Genomic DNA, 18,498 nt, shown 5'->3' on the forward strand with positions numbered 1-18,498 from the left:
TAATTGATGTTGGCTTGTCAGTTTCCTAGCAGTGGGGCTGGGAGGGGTGGGTTCAGGACTGCTTAAAAAAACTGATAGATAGGAGGATGAATGGAGAAAAAGAAGAAAAGATGTAACGTTGGCAGGATAAAGGGAAAGAATCTGCTTATAGTCAAAGACTGGACTTGGAGGGGGTAGGGGGTTCTTTAAGACACCTTGACAATTCTCAGTTAGGACTAAGACATAAAACCTTTGAGTTCCCTTAAATAAAAAGCATGCATTTTACTGCTTATTGCATAAGCGATCTAAATGCTGGGTGTTTTATTTTACATTTCTATTCTTTCCACCAATCCTTTTCAATCTGTGGACTCTGTGCAGTGTTTGCCAGGTATCCTATTACCTCTCTTCTCCCCTGTGTAGACAGCTGCCATTACGCTGAATTAAACCAAAATATGAAATCAGCATTGCCAGATTGATGCTCATCCATCCTCCTAGGAATATTTACATCATCCTAAGTGTCTCTCTGACCTCTGATGCTCTCATTATGGCTTGTTAGAGCAATTAAAGGTGACGTGTGTCAGATTTATAACTCACCCCTGAGTGTATTTGTGTCTGCACATACACGGATGTGCATTTTCTTCTGAACAGATGTGAGCATCTGCCATTGCAGTTAAGGCCATTAATAAACGTCTTGAGGTGTTTGTATGCGGATGTGTCTGGTTTTCAGCAGCAGCTGGTGTTATTTGCTGTGTGCTTTGTTTGCATGTACATCTTTTGTGTGTGTGTGTTTTTTTTCAAGTGATTTAAATTAATATATGTAGTTATAAAACGGCACAAGTTAATGTAGATATATATATTTTATATGGAAAACATCTGGATTTAACCCTTCTACTTTAATTTTCTTGCAATTACAGAATAACATTTAAGACACGCACGCAGACACACGCACCGGCAAAGGTTGATGCACTAATTCTGGTAAATACTAATAAATATCGTTGCTAACCATTAACCTCCCAGTATCTTTTTGTTAAACACAGGACATGCATAATGCTCAAAATGCATGTCAGCACTTGTGCAGAGGTTGAACAAAACCAAGGAAGTGTCTAATAACACACAAAAGTAAAAAGCAGATCATGAAGACGAGTCCAACTTCTTTTATTCAGTACACCATCAATCTTACATGAAATGTCGTCTAACAGGTTTCTAAAATGGGTGCAGGTGGATGTTGGGTATTATTATGTACATTGGCATTGAATTGAGCAGCTTAGAAATAATGGTGCAGTACAAATACCTAAAACATAAAAAAGTTCTTGAGAGCAAATGTTTGTTGTTTCTTAGAGCTGCCAGGTGAGTTCAGTGGTAACCGCCCTGTAGAAACGTTGCTGTTGTGGATCTCTAGATCAGCTTTTATCTGCTGTGCCTTTTTTCAAGTGTATTTCCCCCCCGATATGCTTTAATTACATTCACATGAGCTGTTTGTCTTCATTTATTCACCATTTACACTACTTTCACGTATGCAGTGCATTCCACCCTCTTACCACCAGAGTGTGCTGTGCGATGGGATGCCTAATCTTTCCCAAGGCTCCTCTGAATAACAAGCTCAGCACTTGAAAGTCCACCTGAGGAAGAGCAGTCCCGATGGGCCCTGAAGTTATTTTTGTACTTCGTTCTTGGATATGAAGGTTTGAAGTTCCTCTTCACATCGGTAAGCATCAAGAAGGCGAGAGAAAGAAAAAAACTCCTGATGTTGCTTTAGATTGCAGCTGTCAGCTGTTCATTGTGTCCTTTCTGATGTATGGGGCCAATAAGCAGAGACCCTCTGCTCTAATCGGCAGTGGTCTGCTGCTCTGCTGTGTATGAGCGCTGGCTGTTTGGTTCAGATAAGAGCAAAACTGTACACCGCATTTCCTTTCATCATTGTCATCACAACTTTCTCAGCAACGCAGTGGTTGTGGAGTACCGAGGTTCAGAACAGGAGATCATCTGTGTGTGTTGACTGAAGAACAGTGAGGTATATAATCAATGACCTCATCCTGTATCTCCTGCTGTTCACGAGAGACAGTGAGTGGAAGGAAGAGCAATGAAAGAATAAGTGAAATCAAGAGAGGAAAATGATGGGGCGCCAGTGAGTGAGGATTGAAAGGGAGGGGAGCATATGTTAAATGCTGAGCTTGATTAATAATTATGAGCTGTGTCAGTGACTGAGTGGCCATCCTATTACCCCTGCTGTCTGCTAGAGGGGCAATTACGTGGGATTTGCCCCCCATGTTCCCTCCCAGCAGACTTTCTCTCGTCTCCCTCCAGTCCTTAATGTTTCATGTGGTCAGCTTATACCATTTTATTCCTTCCTTTCCCTTTCATAGTTTGCATAGCACCTCTGTTCCCATGGCAATAGTTGGCTCTGAATGTAAATATGTGGTAAATATCATGGGACGTGACCCTGGCTTGGACAGACCCAGGAGTGATCAAGCACTGTCTGTCACAGCACATCTTTTCTTTGACTGGGGTGCAGATGAGGAGGTGTAGCAAGGACAAAGACAGAGGAGGGTGGGAGGTGACTGGTTTGTCTGGCTATGGCCCCAGGTGGCATCAGGCTGCCTCTCTCTATAAACCCAGTGTCTTTCTGGATTCTTCTTTCATCCCATCCATTCGTTCTGCACAGCAGAGAAACACAAATAAGGTGAAGTGTTTGCTAAAAGATAAGGCGAGTAATAGCTGACTATCAGTTCTGATACAGCGAATAAAACCATAAACACAAGCTGCCATGTTGTTCGACATTTTCCCTTCGCAATGATGAGAAGGATGGCCTGGAGTAATGTCAGGAGGTGGAGATGATCTCCTCAAATTACGTCTTTCTTTTGCTGTACCCCGGGGGGGCTCTCCTTCCCTTCCTCCTCTGCACGTTAAAAAAGACAAAGCCTGAGTCATTTGGCAATGCATTTGCCATTGGTTTGCGTGGTAGAAGTTGAGCCGGAGCACCTGTCAGAGGTGTGGGGCCCATCTGTACAGTAACAAGCAGCTTAGTCCCATGCCTGCAGCAAGAGGTGGAGCTGGCACCGTCTGGCTTGGGTTACTGCCCTCCTGGGAGAAAGCATGCGTGTGTGTTGAGGGTTATAGCATGACTAGTTCATGTTAGCTCATTAGAAGCATGAGGAAATGCAAGTATGAGTGTGGGGGGGGGGGGGGGGTTTACAGGTGCATCCTCTTTGTACTTTGTATTTGTTTATGCACATGCTTCGTTAATTTGTGGCCCGCGTGCCTGAGGGATCATAATGATTTAATGTCTATAAAGGAGGAGAGTTGTGTAGTTACGACGGGCTGAGAGGTTTACGAGAGTTATAAGCACAGCTGCATCCTGCATGTAGACAAATATGGCCGAGCCAAAGGTCTAAAGAATGAGAACTGTGTGGCATGGGTGTGAGCAATACAGGAACACTTACATTAGTTTATGGGGTTTCAGCAGTAATCTCTGTTGCCAAAGCAATTCAAAACATTAAAATAACTTCGAGTTGAAAAATGCCTGGCATTCAACACTGATGTTTACTTAAACTGCAGATTTGCTTATTAATGTCTAAACTGAATGTCTCCAAATTTAGAAATAGCAATTAAGATGTCACAGAAACATATTAAAAGCTTAAAACCATGTTTGCCTCTTTTTTTCCCCTCAGTAACCCAATGTTTTCCGTTGGGAGTACAATCGTGTATAACCCATTTCCCACCATGATCTGGTCTGTAAAGATTAAATATGTAGCCGCATCATCAAACATTTAACGCTCACACTGCTACAAATCAGATTCCCAACTGTGTGTGTGCCGAGTTTGGGGGGAGAGCGCCTCACGTGCATGTCTTGATCCTAAGTTGATGTGAGTGTGCTGCTTGCATGCTAGAGTAATTCATAAAAAGTTGGGCAGAGTTGCAGGCAGACGAGCGTGCATATTTTTAAACTGAGTGTTAATTGTTAAATCAAGGAAACAGTGTTTTCTTATGGTGTGGTTGAATACGTCTATCCCTGTTTGTTTCCCTGCATAGCGGAGGCTGTGAATCTCCTCGGCACTGGGTAAAGTGGGCTAAGTTTACTGGGGCAGAAAATCCTGGAGCATGACTCAATCCAGTGCCTTCATACAACCAGGCCCTAAAATATGCCTCTGTCGCATTCTGTCTGCTCAGTGCATCCAAGACACACACATACTCTGTGGCGAGTGGCTTGTGTATAGAACAAGCAAGACAGCGGCTCCAACCAAGGGAGAAAAGGTGTAAGGTGTGTATTATTCTTGTGAATGGCTTCTGATCCCCTCGCATATCAGAAGTTCTTTTCATTTTCTCCTCAGATCTTTCAAAGGATATTTTCTGCGGTCTGAGTGTGAATGGGTCCCTTTAAAATCCAAGGTGACTTTCACTGCAGAATGACATAAGATAGTAGCGTGCACCTGCCTCACTCTTCACAGGTATTTCTAGAAATGCTGCAAACACACACACACACACAAATGCACACAGTCTCACAGACAGACACAGAGCCATTCCCTGCATTGTGGAATGACAGATTTGGGTTGCGGAATGACACAGCAAAATTCTCATTACTAACAGCAATGAAGTGAATGATTTAGCAGAATCCTTTGCATCTGCGCTGCCTGTCGTTTATAACCCAGAGAAAAAGAGACAAACTGTCAGCAAAGATAAAAAGACAAAAACATTTGCATCATGTAAAAATTTCTGCTAGAGCTTTAATCAGAGAGAAAACGCATCACGCAATGACATTTAACTGGCCAGTCAAACCATATGCGGTCACCACAACAGGCATGCGAGCTTGTAAAGTGCAGTGCTTGGACTTAAATGCCTTCCCGTCCAATGTTAAAGCTGGCAGTAAACTCTTTCGACAGTTAGGTGGAGACAGGTGCTTAAGAGGCTTTATCAACATGTCTGGAATAGGTGGCCCTACTATTTTTGAATGCTTGTATGTATACAAACCTCAACTGACTTGGAAGGCTGCCAGGAGTTTGATTAGCACATATCCCTATTTTGCACACCAGGTGGACATCATGATCAATCAGGCTCACACAGGCGCACGCTCTGTACTCTCGCCTAAAATTAGATTTAAAGAGAAAAACTGTCCTCGGAGCTTTGAGTGTGAAGAAGAATCAGAGAGTCTTGTTAAAGGCCCATTTTGTGATGCACAATCTGAACTGCTGCCACTCTGGTGCTCTTTCTGATTATGGGATTAGTGGGACGGTCAGCTTTCAGGAGGAAACTTATGGTTGCAAAAAATAATAAACATCTCACTGTTCCAGCTTGATTCATATTAAAGTACAGCATACACTGCAGCTTTTTAGCTAAAGGGGGTGACAAAGCATATAACGGTTAAATATAGTTCAATATGCTTGTTGAAGTAGCTAGTATTTAATTCTACTTTTATATATATGTATATGAATACATATGGTAGTCTTTGTGTATCTGTGCATATGATAATCGACGCAAAGCAGTCTTACATTAAACCTTTGTCAGTCGCATGCCAATATGTTCGAGTATGCACATTTATTAGTGCCTGTGAGTTTGCAGTTGTGCATGAGGGAACATAATTGGTTTATCCAAAGAGGTGAGGAGATATTCAGCTCTCTGTGAGTCACCTGTCGTAAAAACATTGCACAGAGGATTCATTCCACTGTCTTCATTTATGTTCCCTTAGACACACAGTCTAGATTATACAGAGAAATCTGGGTTTTAACCCTGCTCGTGCCAAGAAGGAGTCACACCGGGACATGCTGTCCTGCGTTGTCTCTCAGTTGGGGGTTAAGCTCTTCTCTAATTATAAATGCTAGGCTAGGCTACCTGCCGCTATCTCTACACTCCTCTTGGCATTCGGACTCCATGAGCTGCCTGCCTCGCAAGTCTTAATGGTCATATACTATCAATCTTCACCACGCTAGCGGATATTTATAATTCATGCAGCATGCAGATGAAAATTAGAGTGATATTTCTAAGTTATTATGGGTGTTACATATTCACAGCAGTCAGCATTAGGAGCTTCAGGAAGGCGGGATGGCCTCCTGAGGGCAACAAAGGACTGATGGATGTGCACTCTTTAACACCCAGTTGTGTGTATTATGGGGTCTGAATGTGTCCTTATATGTGTGTTTATGCTAAACCTCTCTGTCTGGTTTCCTTTTCATTCTTTCCCAGCCCTATTTGTTACTGTTCCCCACCCCTTCCCCTAGACTTCATTTGCAGGGACGTAACAACATCAAATCACAGTGCAAAACTGTGAGTTGCACCCCAGTCCTCTGGACTGCAGAGTTGAATGTGAGGACTGATGAGTTCATGAGTTCATGATGACCTCACACCCAAGAGAGTTTAGAGAGCATAGGCCATTGGCATTCTGGGAGTGCATGGATTAGGAAAATAGGGCAGGACGAGGAGGACTGGCTCGAAAAATTTTTTTAGAGGGATGTCTGTGACACCCAGTGAGAGATGAAGTAATTGGAGCAGTTAGAAAACGGTTAATTGTGGAGTCAAAAGATGGAGACGATGATGGATGTGACCATCAGCTTAAACAATGCAGGGACATTAATTAATTATTATGTCTGAAACTGGTTGCTTAATTAGTCCTTTGGCTTATTTCCGGACTTTTGTGTTGTTACTATGATCTTCTGCAGCTTCCTGTTGTAGCCTGAATTCTGATAGTAAATGCAGAAAGTCTTCCTCTGTGCACTCACATCCTGTTTGTTGGTCCAGCCCAGCTAAACTCATTTCAGTCTGATCCGGCCTTTCTGTTTTTTCTCTTTCTTGTTAATGAACACAGAATAGTGGTGGTGGGGGGTACATTCCACCGGCTCCCGCCAGAAAAACAGAAGCAACCACTCTCCAAGGAGTGTCCCACCAACATCCTCTGTCTCCCCGCTTCCCCTCGCTTCTGCTCTCCTTCCCCTCTTACTGAATTACTGCCCCCTCGGCTATGCACCCTTATTCTCCCCCTCCCGCCTCCAGTCTCCCCCACATACCCTGCCTTCTACAACCCCCCCCCCCCCCCCCCCGCCCCACCCCTGCTGCAACTGTTACATAAGCTTCCAGTCATAGATCCAGGCCATATCGCTCTTGTTTTCCCCCTTGTGTGTCTATGAGAGCCTCAGCATCCAAGGCCAACCCTTAATGAGGCTACCACAAAGGCCCATTGATGAGAGGCCCAGTGTGAGAGAGGATGACCCCAGCCAAGAGCACCCAGAACTGTGCATCAGCTGCCCCAGGCTCTCCCTCCGCACAAAGACGCCCACTGTGGACAGAGACCTGAAAAGGCGCCGAGAACAAGAAGGGGAGAGAGAAATGTGAAAAGAGGGTAGAGATAACTCAAACAACTTGGAAAATGTTAGAGCGATATTAAAAAAGTCAGACATATGACTTTGTCACAAAATAGTTGCCTCTCTGAGTGTCAGTTCTCCCATCAAGCCGTACGCCTCCTCTATGCATCCTAGCAAGAACAGTGAGACCACCCTCTGCCCTCCCTCTGCCAGGGAGTTGTCAGTGTCTTCATTTCTCTCATGGATCATAACTTAGATGTGAAGAGGAGATTTGGGAGCCAAACTTGCTGGAGATAGTCTTGTTTGTTACAGCTGGCCATTTGGGAATCTTGCAGTGGATGGAGAATAAAAGTGAATTGTTGAAAAGTTAAGTTGGACTGTTACTGGCACAACTCCTTGGAAGAATTGGATATTATATAGCTGATATGGCTTTATTACTTTCTTTAAGTTATTTATGAGAATTAATCCCATGAGCGAACTGAATAAAAGAGAGAAAGAGAATTTTTCTTAAGTACTTAGTAGAAAAATTACTTCTTTTTTTGTTGCCGTGGTTGTTGATCAGTTGAACGATGACTCTTTCTGCACGACTCGAGGACTTAGAGGTGACCTTGGAACACATGCTTATGGACGTTTTCGTAAGTTTCTCCACAGTTTCTCTTGCTCAACATTGTTTTAACATCTCTTTAAAAAATGCTTTAATATACCCATCTTCTCTGTGTTTTATATGGGTGACCTCTCCAGCGCATAATTTCAGCTGGAGATGGGGGCTGACATATGTTCATGCAACATTCCAGATGCTCTGTTCTTAATTGGTGCTGAAAACACATGCTTATTAACCATCAAATTCTCTGCTTAGGGAGAATTATGGAATAAATTGGCTGACCAGGAATATAACCTGAACTGCTTGGCCTAATATGTGAGTCAACATAAGGTTAGCCCAGGGACTTAAAACTTTGGAAATTTTAACTCAGCGTATGAGGAGCTTTTGTCCAACCAACTCGAAAGTATTAAATGTAGGCAGTGGGCTTACTTTCTGTGGTCTGCATCCTTCATATTTATCTCTCGATAGCTATAAATCTTTTGATTAGCAATGAACGAAATCTCCAAGTAAAGGAATTGGGAATCGAGAATGAGGAAATGGGGGATGAAAGAGGAATGAGAAGTAGATGGAAAGTCTGATGGATGTGATAGGCGTGTTTCTGTCGCTTGTGACGCTTGGATAGAGGTAGATTACTCAGATCCCTGTGGTTGCTAAAGCATTTTGGGCTGCTAGAACTGCATCCCACACAGACATTTAGATACAAAAACACATGCAGCTTACATGGTCTACCTCAGCACACACACACAGACAGACACACTTTGTAAATGTGACATCAGAATCCCTGGTTGCTTTGATCTGCCGGCTGCTGTAATGAGTTTGGTCGTTAAGCTGCTGTTTCCCTTTAACATTGTTTACAGGCACAGGCATCTGTTCAAGGAACTGTAATCTGTCTTCCCTGAGATATATATTCAGTGAGCACTATCAGCATTCAATCCGCTGCCACAGGGCTTCAGTGTCACTGAAATATGCTGGGATTTTTTTTTTGCATGCGCGGATCCATCAAACTACTTTGGAGATTTGGTCATTTTCTTTCTGTATATCCAAAGGATGATTTATGACCATGGCAATAAAGATTACTGTTTATGGCCAGAGCAACATTTGGATTATTCATGCACCGCATGTGGGACGGAAAAATTGGAGTAAGGAAAATGCTTCCTTCCTCTACATTTCCTCTCAACATCCTAATTAGAACGCTTTTTTATTTATTTCTCTAATTGCTGGAAGAGGGTGGAAAACAGAGGGTTATCTGGCCACTTTGCATACTTAAATGAGAAATATTCAAATCGTGTGCACACATTCCAGACTGCTGGCTAGACGTATGCGCATATGGCAATGCATGCATACACAAACACTCACAACATGCAGACGTGAGCTACGCAGAAGACTATTTCAGTGAACCATCAAGTAAGGGAAGGGGGAATTAAGGACTTATATTGGAAGACTTACCAGCAGTAGATGGTGTTATGGATCAGGCCTGTGATATTGTATATAGTCGTCCTTGTTGTAAAGTGTGTATTCAATAAGTCTGACTGTGTGTATGTGTGAATTAGGACAGTTAAGCTCAGAGACCAGGATCGTTATAGGAAAATTAAGGATCATTAGAATAATGACAGCAGTTCTCCATCCTCTGCTAGAAAAAGACCTCCAGAGCCCTATCTATGCTGCTCACTGGCTTAGAGCAGCAGTGAAGTGCGCAGCTATATTCAAGGGCTCACTGCTATTTTCATTAGCACAGCTGCACATATGAATGATTTAGGGAAGCTGAGAGGATCCGAGGCAATGAACTTCCTTCACAGCCTCTTTTACTACTAGAAAAGGAGGTCACTATTTTGTTGCCACATTCGCTCGCAGGAAGCTGGATATTTCGGGTCAGCAAAGTTGTTGTTTTTTTTTTTAATTCAACACTGTTAAAATAAGCTCACACATGTGTGCTCCTTTGAAATTTAATGAACCAGTAATGTGATCTGTATCTGCTGATTGGATTTTTTTCTTGTTGCTATGAAATACTGGTTTCTGGCATCATATCATCTCACGCCAGAGCTGTTGTGCATTGTGCTGCTGAGCTATGAGGAGAGGAGAAGACACACAGACAGGGAGGCATGGCAACTCCTCTTGCAGAGGATGCCTCGCAATCTAGCACAAAGGCTGACTGTCACATCAGCAACTGAGGCAGCGTGATTAAAAATGCATTCAATCCCTGTGTAGTTTAATTGAATCTCCTCCTTGTGCACCCCACAAACACCTCCCAATCATCTCTTCCAACATCACATCTATGATACAGCCTGCAGGCGGTACTAATCCTTCCATCTCCTACTCTTCCTTAGTCCTACATCTCTTCTCGTCTCCCCCATCCCCCGGTTTCTTCCAAAGGAGAAAGACCTCAGCTGGATGGGTTTGCTTCCATCACAGCTGTAATGCACTGCTCTGCTTTTTTTTTTTTTGTTTTCGTCTCCATCGTCTCCTCTGCTTCCAGCAGCCATAAAGTACTGGTTTATATCTTTGGGAGAGCTATTTGGTCACAAAGGGCCTGTGGTCTCTGAGAGCATTCACTCCGCCAGGAGCACAAACACTGTGACGTACCGATACCAAGCGCTTCCTTGTCACAATGAGAGTTTTGCTACGGAATTATACAACATGCGTGTCTACAGTACATGCATACAAAAAGCCTCTTTATTAGCAAACTATTCTCTTTTGACTGCACTGCTGCAGATGTGTTGATTCAAACATTGGCTATTGACTGAGTGTATTATGTGAGAGTATTCTGTTATGTAATGGGTGTGTTCTCTGACCAGTTCTCTGACCAGTGACAAAATTGTTCAGCTAGTGCGAGCTGACCTCTTTCCCCTTTCTGTTTGCACCTCGTCACTCACTCTCCCGTTTGCTCCCAAGCAATCAATTGTCCTTTAATCTGAAATATTTTGATCTCGATATTGATTGAGATGTGACTTAAGTATCTTTCTTATTAACAAAAAAAAAAATCCTGCAAGAAGAACAAAACCAGCATGTGTCAGTCGATCTCTCATTGTTATTTGAGTCCGTCTTTCTCTACACTGTCTGCATCCTGCAGCCCCAAGCCCATTTGTTACTACTGGAGATATAAATATTTAAAAGCTGGACAAAAAGAAGAAGAAGTAAATAATGCCTTGTGCGGGGCTATTTGCAGTTGCAGAATCAGGGGATTGACTCAAAATAAACTACAGTCCCTATTCATGTTAATGGAACAAAAGAAAAAAAAAACTATGTCCCCCAGTGCAGCAATGGCTCATTGTTGTGTTTTGATAGCTTTTGGGCAACAACAGCTGAGAGAAATAAGCAATATCAGAGTTTGGTTATACTAATATTTGATAGCAGAATCAATTTGTTTTTATTTATGGGGGTCTTGTACGATTTACTGAGTGGAAAATATTTACAAGAACGGAGAAACTTCTTTTTTTGAAAGATATTATTCAAATTTCTTTTGAAAAAGAAGTTTGAAAAGTATAGTAATATAGTCAGTTTCTGCAATCAGATGTATCTCATTTACTTGCCGCATTAGTCTTTGGCAGCAGGATCATTCAAACAGAATTAAATAAATAAATTTAATAAAAACAACAACAAAATTATCATAAACTCGATCCCATTTTATGTGCAGACGGATCAAACCGATGAGCCATTATCATTCATCCTTCAATTTCCATCATGGTTCAGATTCGGATGTCAGCTGGCCCAGCACACGCTCAGGGCTTCCAGCACACTCGGGTGAATAATTCAGAAGCTTTGAATGCTTTTCTCTGAGGCATATTGCACATCTAGCACCACATTCAAATGTGTTTTTGCCCTGCTAATAGACTGCTGATTGGCCCATTGGAATGATATATTGTAATTCTGTTAAGACATAGATGGCTGGATAATAGCAGTGTATTTGTGGACTGCACTTGGACAAAGATTTTATTAAAGGCCACATTTATCTTCTGTGTTCCTAAGGCTAGAAAGACAGCCTGACTGCAGTGCTTTGGTGCCAACGCTTTGAACAATAATATTACGGAACAACACCTAAGCAGGTTTGCAGTTTGCACGCACACTCTCGCGCACACACACACACATACAGACAGGTTGAGCAGATGTGTGCTGAGCGACACAGTTTGACCAGGACAACCTGTCCTAGCGTTGCACCAAATCTCTCTGAAACACAAATATGCCCCAGTTTTTACTGTGACTCATATAAAACAATCTCACAGGCGATCCATTACCTTTCTTAGCATGTAATGGTGTTTCCCGGGTTCTCTTACACAGACACTGCTGAGAAGATGGTAATTGAAGTGGATGCTTCCCTGTGGAGAAGTCATTATGATTGGTTCTGGCCTGATGAAGGGTGGGGAGGCCCCACATTCTGCTCATCTCACTCTCAGGAGATGCAAGGCTGGCATACATGTAGAAGCGCAGATGAAAGCACACAGTGAGCAGCGAATCGAGTTACGCTATCAGGGTGGTACTGTTTAGCTATACAATCGTTTATCTGTTTTGCCTGCGATGATGCTGTAACTCAACCCTTTGTAATTTGTGGTGTCTTGAAACGTAAACAGTCAATCCCCCTCCATTCCGCTTGGGACGGGGAGTCGGTCCAACTAGAGGGCATTTCCATAAACACATACTCCCACACACATACACACGCACACAGACGCACAAACATACAGAGTTGAGGAGCAGGACCATAGGGATGAGTCAGACAGCCGTGGGCAGAGACTGGCTGGGTTATCAGGGTAAATTAATGCATCACAATGCCGGGAGTCTAGCATTGGAGAACCATCGCTTCTTATGGTTGCAACTACGAACAAAGACTAAGCAGACACGCACAAAAAAAGAACAGCAGAAATAAAACCCAGACAATCCAGCTGCTTTGTTTCCCTCATTAGCGTCTCTCAGGCGTAGATTTTCTTTTCTTTTTCTTCCTCTCTCTGCAGTTTTTTTTTTCTTTTTTTGCAAATGTATTAATAGCTGATGGTTCACTTTGAGGACAGCGGGTGCTTGTGAAGCAAAGCTTGTCAGAATCTCCTAGCTTTTTCCTACAAATTTATGTTTTTGCTCTTTATCATGTACACAGGTTTATATTTCATGTATTTTGTTACCGAGCGCAAATCCCGTTTGCTTTACTTTTTTATGTGCTTTATGTGCTTGTTGACTGAAATGGGTCATTGTGCAAGCAGCCCGAGGCATCAAGAATAGTAGCATGTTGTTTTTACTTGCCTTTATTTTTTTCTCCCTCCTGTCAAGAAGAGGGCTTATCACCTTTGTGGATTTGAGGAGTTTATTGCACATTTCAAGCAAAAAATAAATAAATAAAGAAGCAAATAAAAAAAGAAGAGAACAAAGGATCGCAAACCAAACTTTAAGTGCTCTATTAGAAGGGTGCATTTTCATCTCACTGTCAAGGGGATGTACAGTACAGGATTTTGTGCATTGTCTCCCCAATCAGCAGCAGAGCTTGAACTATGTCATCACCATGTGAATTAATGTCAAGGAAGCACACCACACAGAGTACCAGTCATATTGCAGAGAGGGAGAGAGAAATGAACCAAGTCATTTTGGTTCCTTATCTGTTAGACCTGGATGTCTGCACACCAAGTTTAAAAATAGCCCTCTGATATTTCTCATGTAGGCCACAGTCACTCACACACCGATGGAGGCCAGGGTGATGAATAAATAATGCTTTCTGGGGATTACCACTGCAGATGATTTCCTCCTGTATGCTTGGCTCTTGGCTTTAACACAATGTGTGGGGTATTTTTGTGTGTGTGTTTGTGTGTGTGTGACATATATAGTCTCGTGTAACGAAAGCTGTCAGAGATCCTCAATTAAAGAAATGATATGGGAGAAGGAAGAAGTTGGTTAGTTTGCTCATTTTAATCACTTTACTCTAAATTTTTGCTCTGTGATCCAGCATCAGTTCACCTCTTGACTGGGATGACCAAGCTAAATCTTACAGGTTTATATTTCCAGTGTTACTGGTTAGCAATGGTTACCTTGCCTTCTCGAGATGTGCGCAGCTGTGCATGTGTGCATGGATATGTGCATACCTAACAGCTTTGCATATGTGAGCGCGTGTCGATTCACTTTATTTAATCAGCTGACAGCTTAGTATTGATGTGCCGGAGTAAAAAAAGAGCACAGGAGTGAGTGATGATGTAGATATGACAAGGTGCAGCAGTAACTCTTGATTCCAATAGCTTTAATGGACATGTAAAGACCACAATGGTGGATACAGAGGACTGACTCAGCTGAATGAAGCCGCAGCTAGTCGCAGATCTCTACGGCTGCGGTTTTACCATGATAAAAGGTCTCCGCAAAGGCCAGATCGATACTCCAAACTGTCCACTGCTGTCACAGCTTTGTGGAAAAAACTCTGGCCAATTGCCACAGTTGCCCCCATATAGGCAAAGAACCGAGTGATAATATGATCAATATCTGCATGCATGAGCAACATGCATGCTGGTCTGTGAGGATGCATGCTAGTGAGTGTGTATGTATTCTTCCTTTGTGTTCTATTCCAGACAGTGCAGGGAGAGAAAGCTGGGATGTGGGATTTCGAAGATAATCTCCCTACCAGATGGCAAAACATCCCATATTCCTTTTGAGGTTCCCCACGTGATTCCCTGTAAGGGCTGTGTGGGTGGTGGGGGTATATATGCTCACACACAATAATTATTGAGTCATGTGACACAAGTGCGTATGCTAATAAGAGCTGTAACGTCACATTAATCCAGTGACCTGGTTAAGCCCCTGACTGAAGGAAGTGAGTATGTGAGGAAGGGAGGGGAAGCTGCCAAAGCTGGAGAGGGGAGAAGAGAGGAGAGACAAAGCACACTCCCTCTCCCTCCCATACACTCTTACACACTCATTCACCTCATGAGCGGCAGAGCGGAGTGTAACTGTGTGGAGCAGAATGGGAAGCCTTTTAACACAGAGGGAAACAGAAGCAGAGAGAGGCACATAGGACCCGTGTGGGACTTCTACAGCTACGCTCACATCACACTCTTCCTTCCCTCTAACACCGCCACGCGCAAGCTCGCGTGAACTACGGCTGTCAGGCTGGACGGGACAGCGAGGACACCCACTTCACACTCTCACACACATGCTCTCACACCCACAGACACGCGCACTCTGGAGCGTACTATGGTGGTTCAGGGAGCGGTGACGCCCGGGAGAACCCGCCGGCTGATGCTTAAGCTGCCGGTGGGGACTCTTCGAAGGAACAGTGCAGAGAGGGTAAGAGACAAGCTTCCCTCAGTTAACCTCTTTCACTTTTATCCCTCCTTCTTTGACTTTATGTCTGTTTGACAGTATTTTTTTAAGCATCTTTGTGTGTGTAAGTGGGATTTAAAAAAGGTTCTTGACTAATCCAAAGGACTATATTAGATTTGAGTTGGTGCAAGGCAAGTCAAGAGCAAAGCTTTTAATCTCTACAGTGGACAATAGTTCTCTGTGTTTCTCGTCCTGCCAGTCTGAGTCTGTCAATCTTTGTAGTTCTCAGCCTGTCTCTGTCACCGCTAATGCATTCGGCCGTCCTCGGCTTCAAGGTTACAGGGAAGTCTCACAGTGGGAGTGCAGCTCGTTTGCCTGTCACTGTCAGTGCAATTAAACTCGAGAGATGGGCTTTTATCAAGCAAAGCTTCAACTTCAGCCCAGTTTAAAGCGCTGAATCCTGTGCTGTCCCAGATCGTTTTGTTTTTTTCTTTAAACAGTACAGTTCAGCTCATCTGCAAGGCACCAGAAGCTTGTGTTTACGTGTTTGTGTGTGCGGTGGGTGGAGATTGGTGGCTGGAGATAATAGTTCCCAGCTACATGGAATGTGTGGTGCAAAGTTAACCCTTGTGTCAGTTGTAAAGACACGCTGTAACTTGCCATGTAATTCATGTCTTTTGGTGCTCAGCAAAGTTGTTTACTCCTAATTGTCATGTTTCTTTAAGAAATTTAAAAAAAAAGGTTTGCAGCTGTGCTTTCATTCTGTGATGGGTGTCAGCGTTCTTTCATGCAGTGAATGCACTGGTATTAAGTGAATCACACTTAAGTACAGTGTGTGTTCAGGTGACGTGCGAACCGAAGATATAGAGCTTCCAGATTTGCATTCCAACAATCACAATCTGCTTGCATGATGATACTGAAAGGAATTTCATCTTTCTTTTCAGATCTCAGTCTACTCACTCGCTATGAGGTGACTTTGGTCTCATAAATGTGCCTCTTTGAGTGGCTGGGACTCCTAAATGCCACGAGGCCTTTGGAGAATCACCACTTTCTTTGTGGTTCTTGCTTTCACTGAGCAGAGGATATACACCAGCACACGCAAGAAAACACATGCTGTGCACATGCTATCATAAATTAGATGGAAAAGCTTTCGTTTTTATGAGCCTAAATATACACACCACCGCTGCATCATCACAGTACATAAAATGCAACCTGGTTTCTTTGTTGATGATAAGCTATACAGTTGAAGTGAAAGAGATCAGAGGCAGGAGCATGTCAGACACTATATTATAGCTATGATGCATTCAAGTTATCATCTTAAGACTCAGTTTGTGTTATTATGTGTTATTAATGCTGGTATTTAAGCTCCTGGGTGGATCGCTTCTGTCTGAATCTATCTGGCATTCGTAACAGTCCTTGATTGAAGGAAATTGAATATTCACTGCCCTTTTCAGAAATGTAATTGCTGCTCGATGATTGGCTGGAGCCACTAACAGACACCCTCGCTCAAATCACCTTAATTAACGGAGAAAAGCAGATTTTCACACACAGTCTCTCTTGATTGAATTCCATTTATCTTCCTCCCATTTTTTTTCCTTAACACCAGCTGTGAGCAGACAGACTGAAGAGGGATTACTTGTTGTGATTTACATAAACTCGGTCACATTTTTGTACTGCCGCACCGGAAAAAATCACTGGCTTGATGCGGGAGGCGGTGACTGCGGCACTTTTTATGAAAAATAGTAATGAGTCAAACAAAACAGGTAACACAGCGTTTAATATGTCAACAAAAATTATTTTAAATCACCAGACTGTCTGAGTAATTTATCTGTTAAGTGATGACAGGTGAACAAGCCGGTTTCTATGCGCGACGCTCTGTAAATGTTGACTGTCTGTTGGTTAATGACTTTTCCTCTCTCCGTGGTCTTACTGAGCCACTGAAATGATTTCACTTCTATTCACAGCTGCAGCTATGTCCTGCTCTGACTTGTCATGTTAGACAACTCATTCTACTCCATCTGTATCTTATACAACTACGTAAGATGGCTAGAGGGCTAAGAGAAAGAAATCTGCTTATAAGTATGTATATATGACCTGACTAAGCAAGTGAAAGGTTCTAGTGGAAATTTTATTACTGACAGCTTAAATATAGCTAAAGCATTTTACATACTTGGAACCTAGTTTTTCCATGTCCTTCAGCGTCTCCCATTTAAAAAGCACACGTTAATGGGTATGGATCCCCACTGGCTATACACTTTGCTCCAAACCATTCGGGAACTTACTTGAAATATATTTTAAAGCTTGATCCAAAAGGTGCGTTTTCACTTGCAAATTGCAGAGTGAAAACACACCTTTTCATCTGTGCCCTGTCACTAATCTAATGCAGATGAATCGTGTCACGTCACGTCTGCATCAGTAGCTTGTGATGGACGAGTGGCTAATTAGCTATCTTTGTTCCCAGTCAGTATCTATGACATATTAAAAAACAAAAAAACATGCCTTGTTAACTGGACTTGATTGTGTTTCGGGTTTTTTCCATTTGTGTTACACGTTTTCTGCATCTTGTTGTCTGTCACATGCGATTGTTGCTTACAGGTCTTTTATATATGACGTCATCCTTCTTCTGCCTCTGTGCATTAGTGTGAAAATGGGACAGAAGTACTTATGGTATTGACACCATGATGTTGTGGTGAGAAATTGCACAGTTGGTGTTGACAGCTTTAAAAAACAGCTTCTTTGAGGGGATATTTTTCAGTTTAGATTACCTCTGTGAGCTGGCTGAATTAGGATTATCTTCCTGCCTTTGTTATCTTGCTATCATGTAAAGCTGCTCAGCTTTTATCTGTGAAATTAAGAACAAAGCCAAACCCAAACAAACAAAGAGGAGAGAGGGAAGACTGGCGGTTGTGCCTGTGCGAGTGTTTGTGTGCAATTTCTGATTTTAGGAGATTGAATCGGTCTCCGGGGAAACATGTTGTTGTCGGGAGCACTGCAGGGGAGTGAGGGCATGAAGGTGGGAGGGGGGGATCGCTGTCAAAGAAGGAGAAGTTCACACAAACACATATACACATGTTCAGAACAAACATTCATGAGCTAAACAGGAATCCAAACAGACAATAACTTGACAGCAGTTACCATTACAGGGCTGAAAGCTAGAAGCAGCCATGCAAGACTTAAGGCAGGAATACTAATCGATCCTTGTTACCTTTAAACATCCTGTCTGGACCAATCACAGAGAAGGTCAGGGCTGGATTCTGGCATTCTTGCTTCTCTTACTTGTTTCCCATCAGACTGATCTAATTGCCGGGACATTAGAGTCAGAATTCATTCAAGGACTTGAATAGTTGACATGGAAACCAAAGGGAAACACAACACCCAAAATATCTGTAATTTGTTTATCATTTCTCTGCGTGT

At 42.8% G+C, this 18,498-nt stretch overlaps 1 protein-coding gene across 4 annotated transcripts in view; it reads left to right on the forward strand.

Moving 5' to 3' along the window:
* frmd4a (FERM domain containing 4A) overlaps window positions 1-18,498 on the forward strand; it is a 95,436-nt gene that overhangs the window by 26,830 nt on the left and 50,108 nt on the right. The window contains exon 1 of one of the 4 annotated variants that reach the window (XM_026176131.1): window positions 13,002-15,108. The exons of 2 other annotated variants lie outside the window; for them this stretch is intronic. In XM_026176131.1, the coding sequence (XP_026031916.1) occupies window positions 15,016-15,108 (93 nt within the window). In that variant the 5' untranslated portion in view covers window positions 13,002-15,015. Of the gene's footprint in view, window positions 1-13,001; window positions 15,109-18,498 lie in introns of those variants that run through there. One more of the 4 variants, XM_026176130.1, reaches the window with a different exon arrangement.

This window comes from Astatotilapia calliptera, chromosome 7 (genome assembly GCF_900246225.1).
Source record: "Astatotilapia calliptera chromosome 7, fAstCal1.2, whole genome shotgun sequence".
Taxonomy (NCBI): Eukaryota; Metazoa; Chordata; class Actinopteri; order Cichliformes; family Cichlidae; genus Astatotilapia; species Astatotilapia calliptera.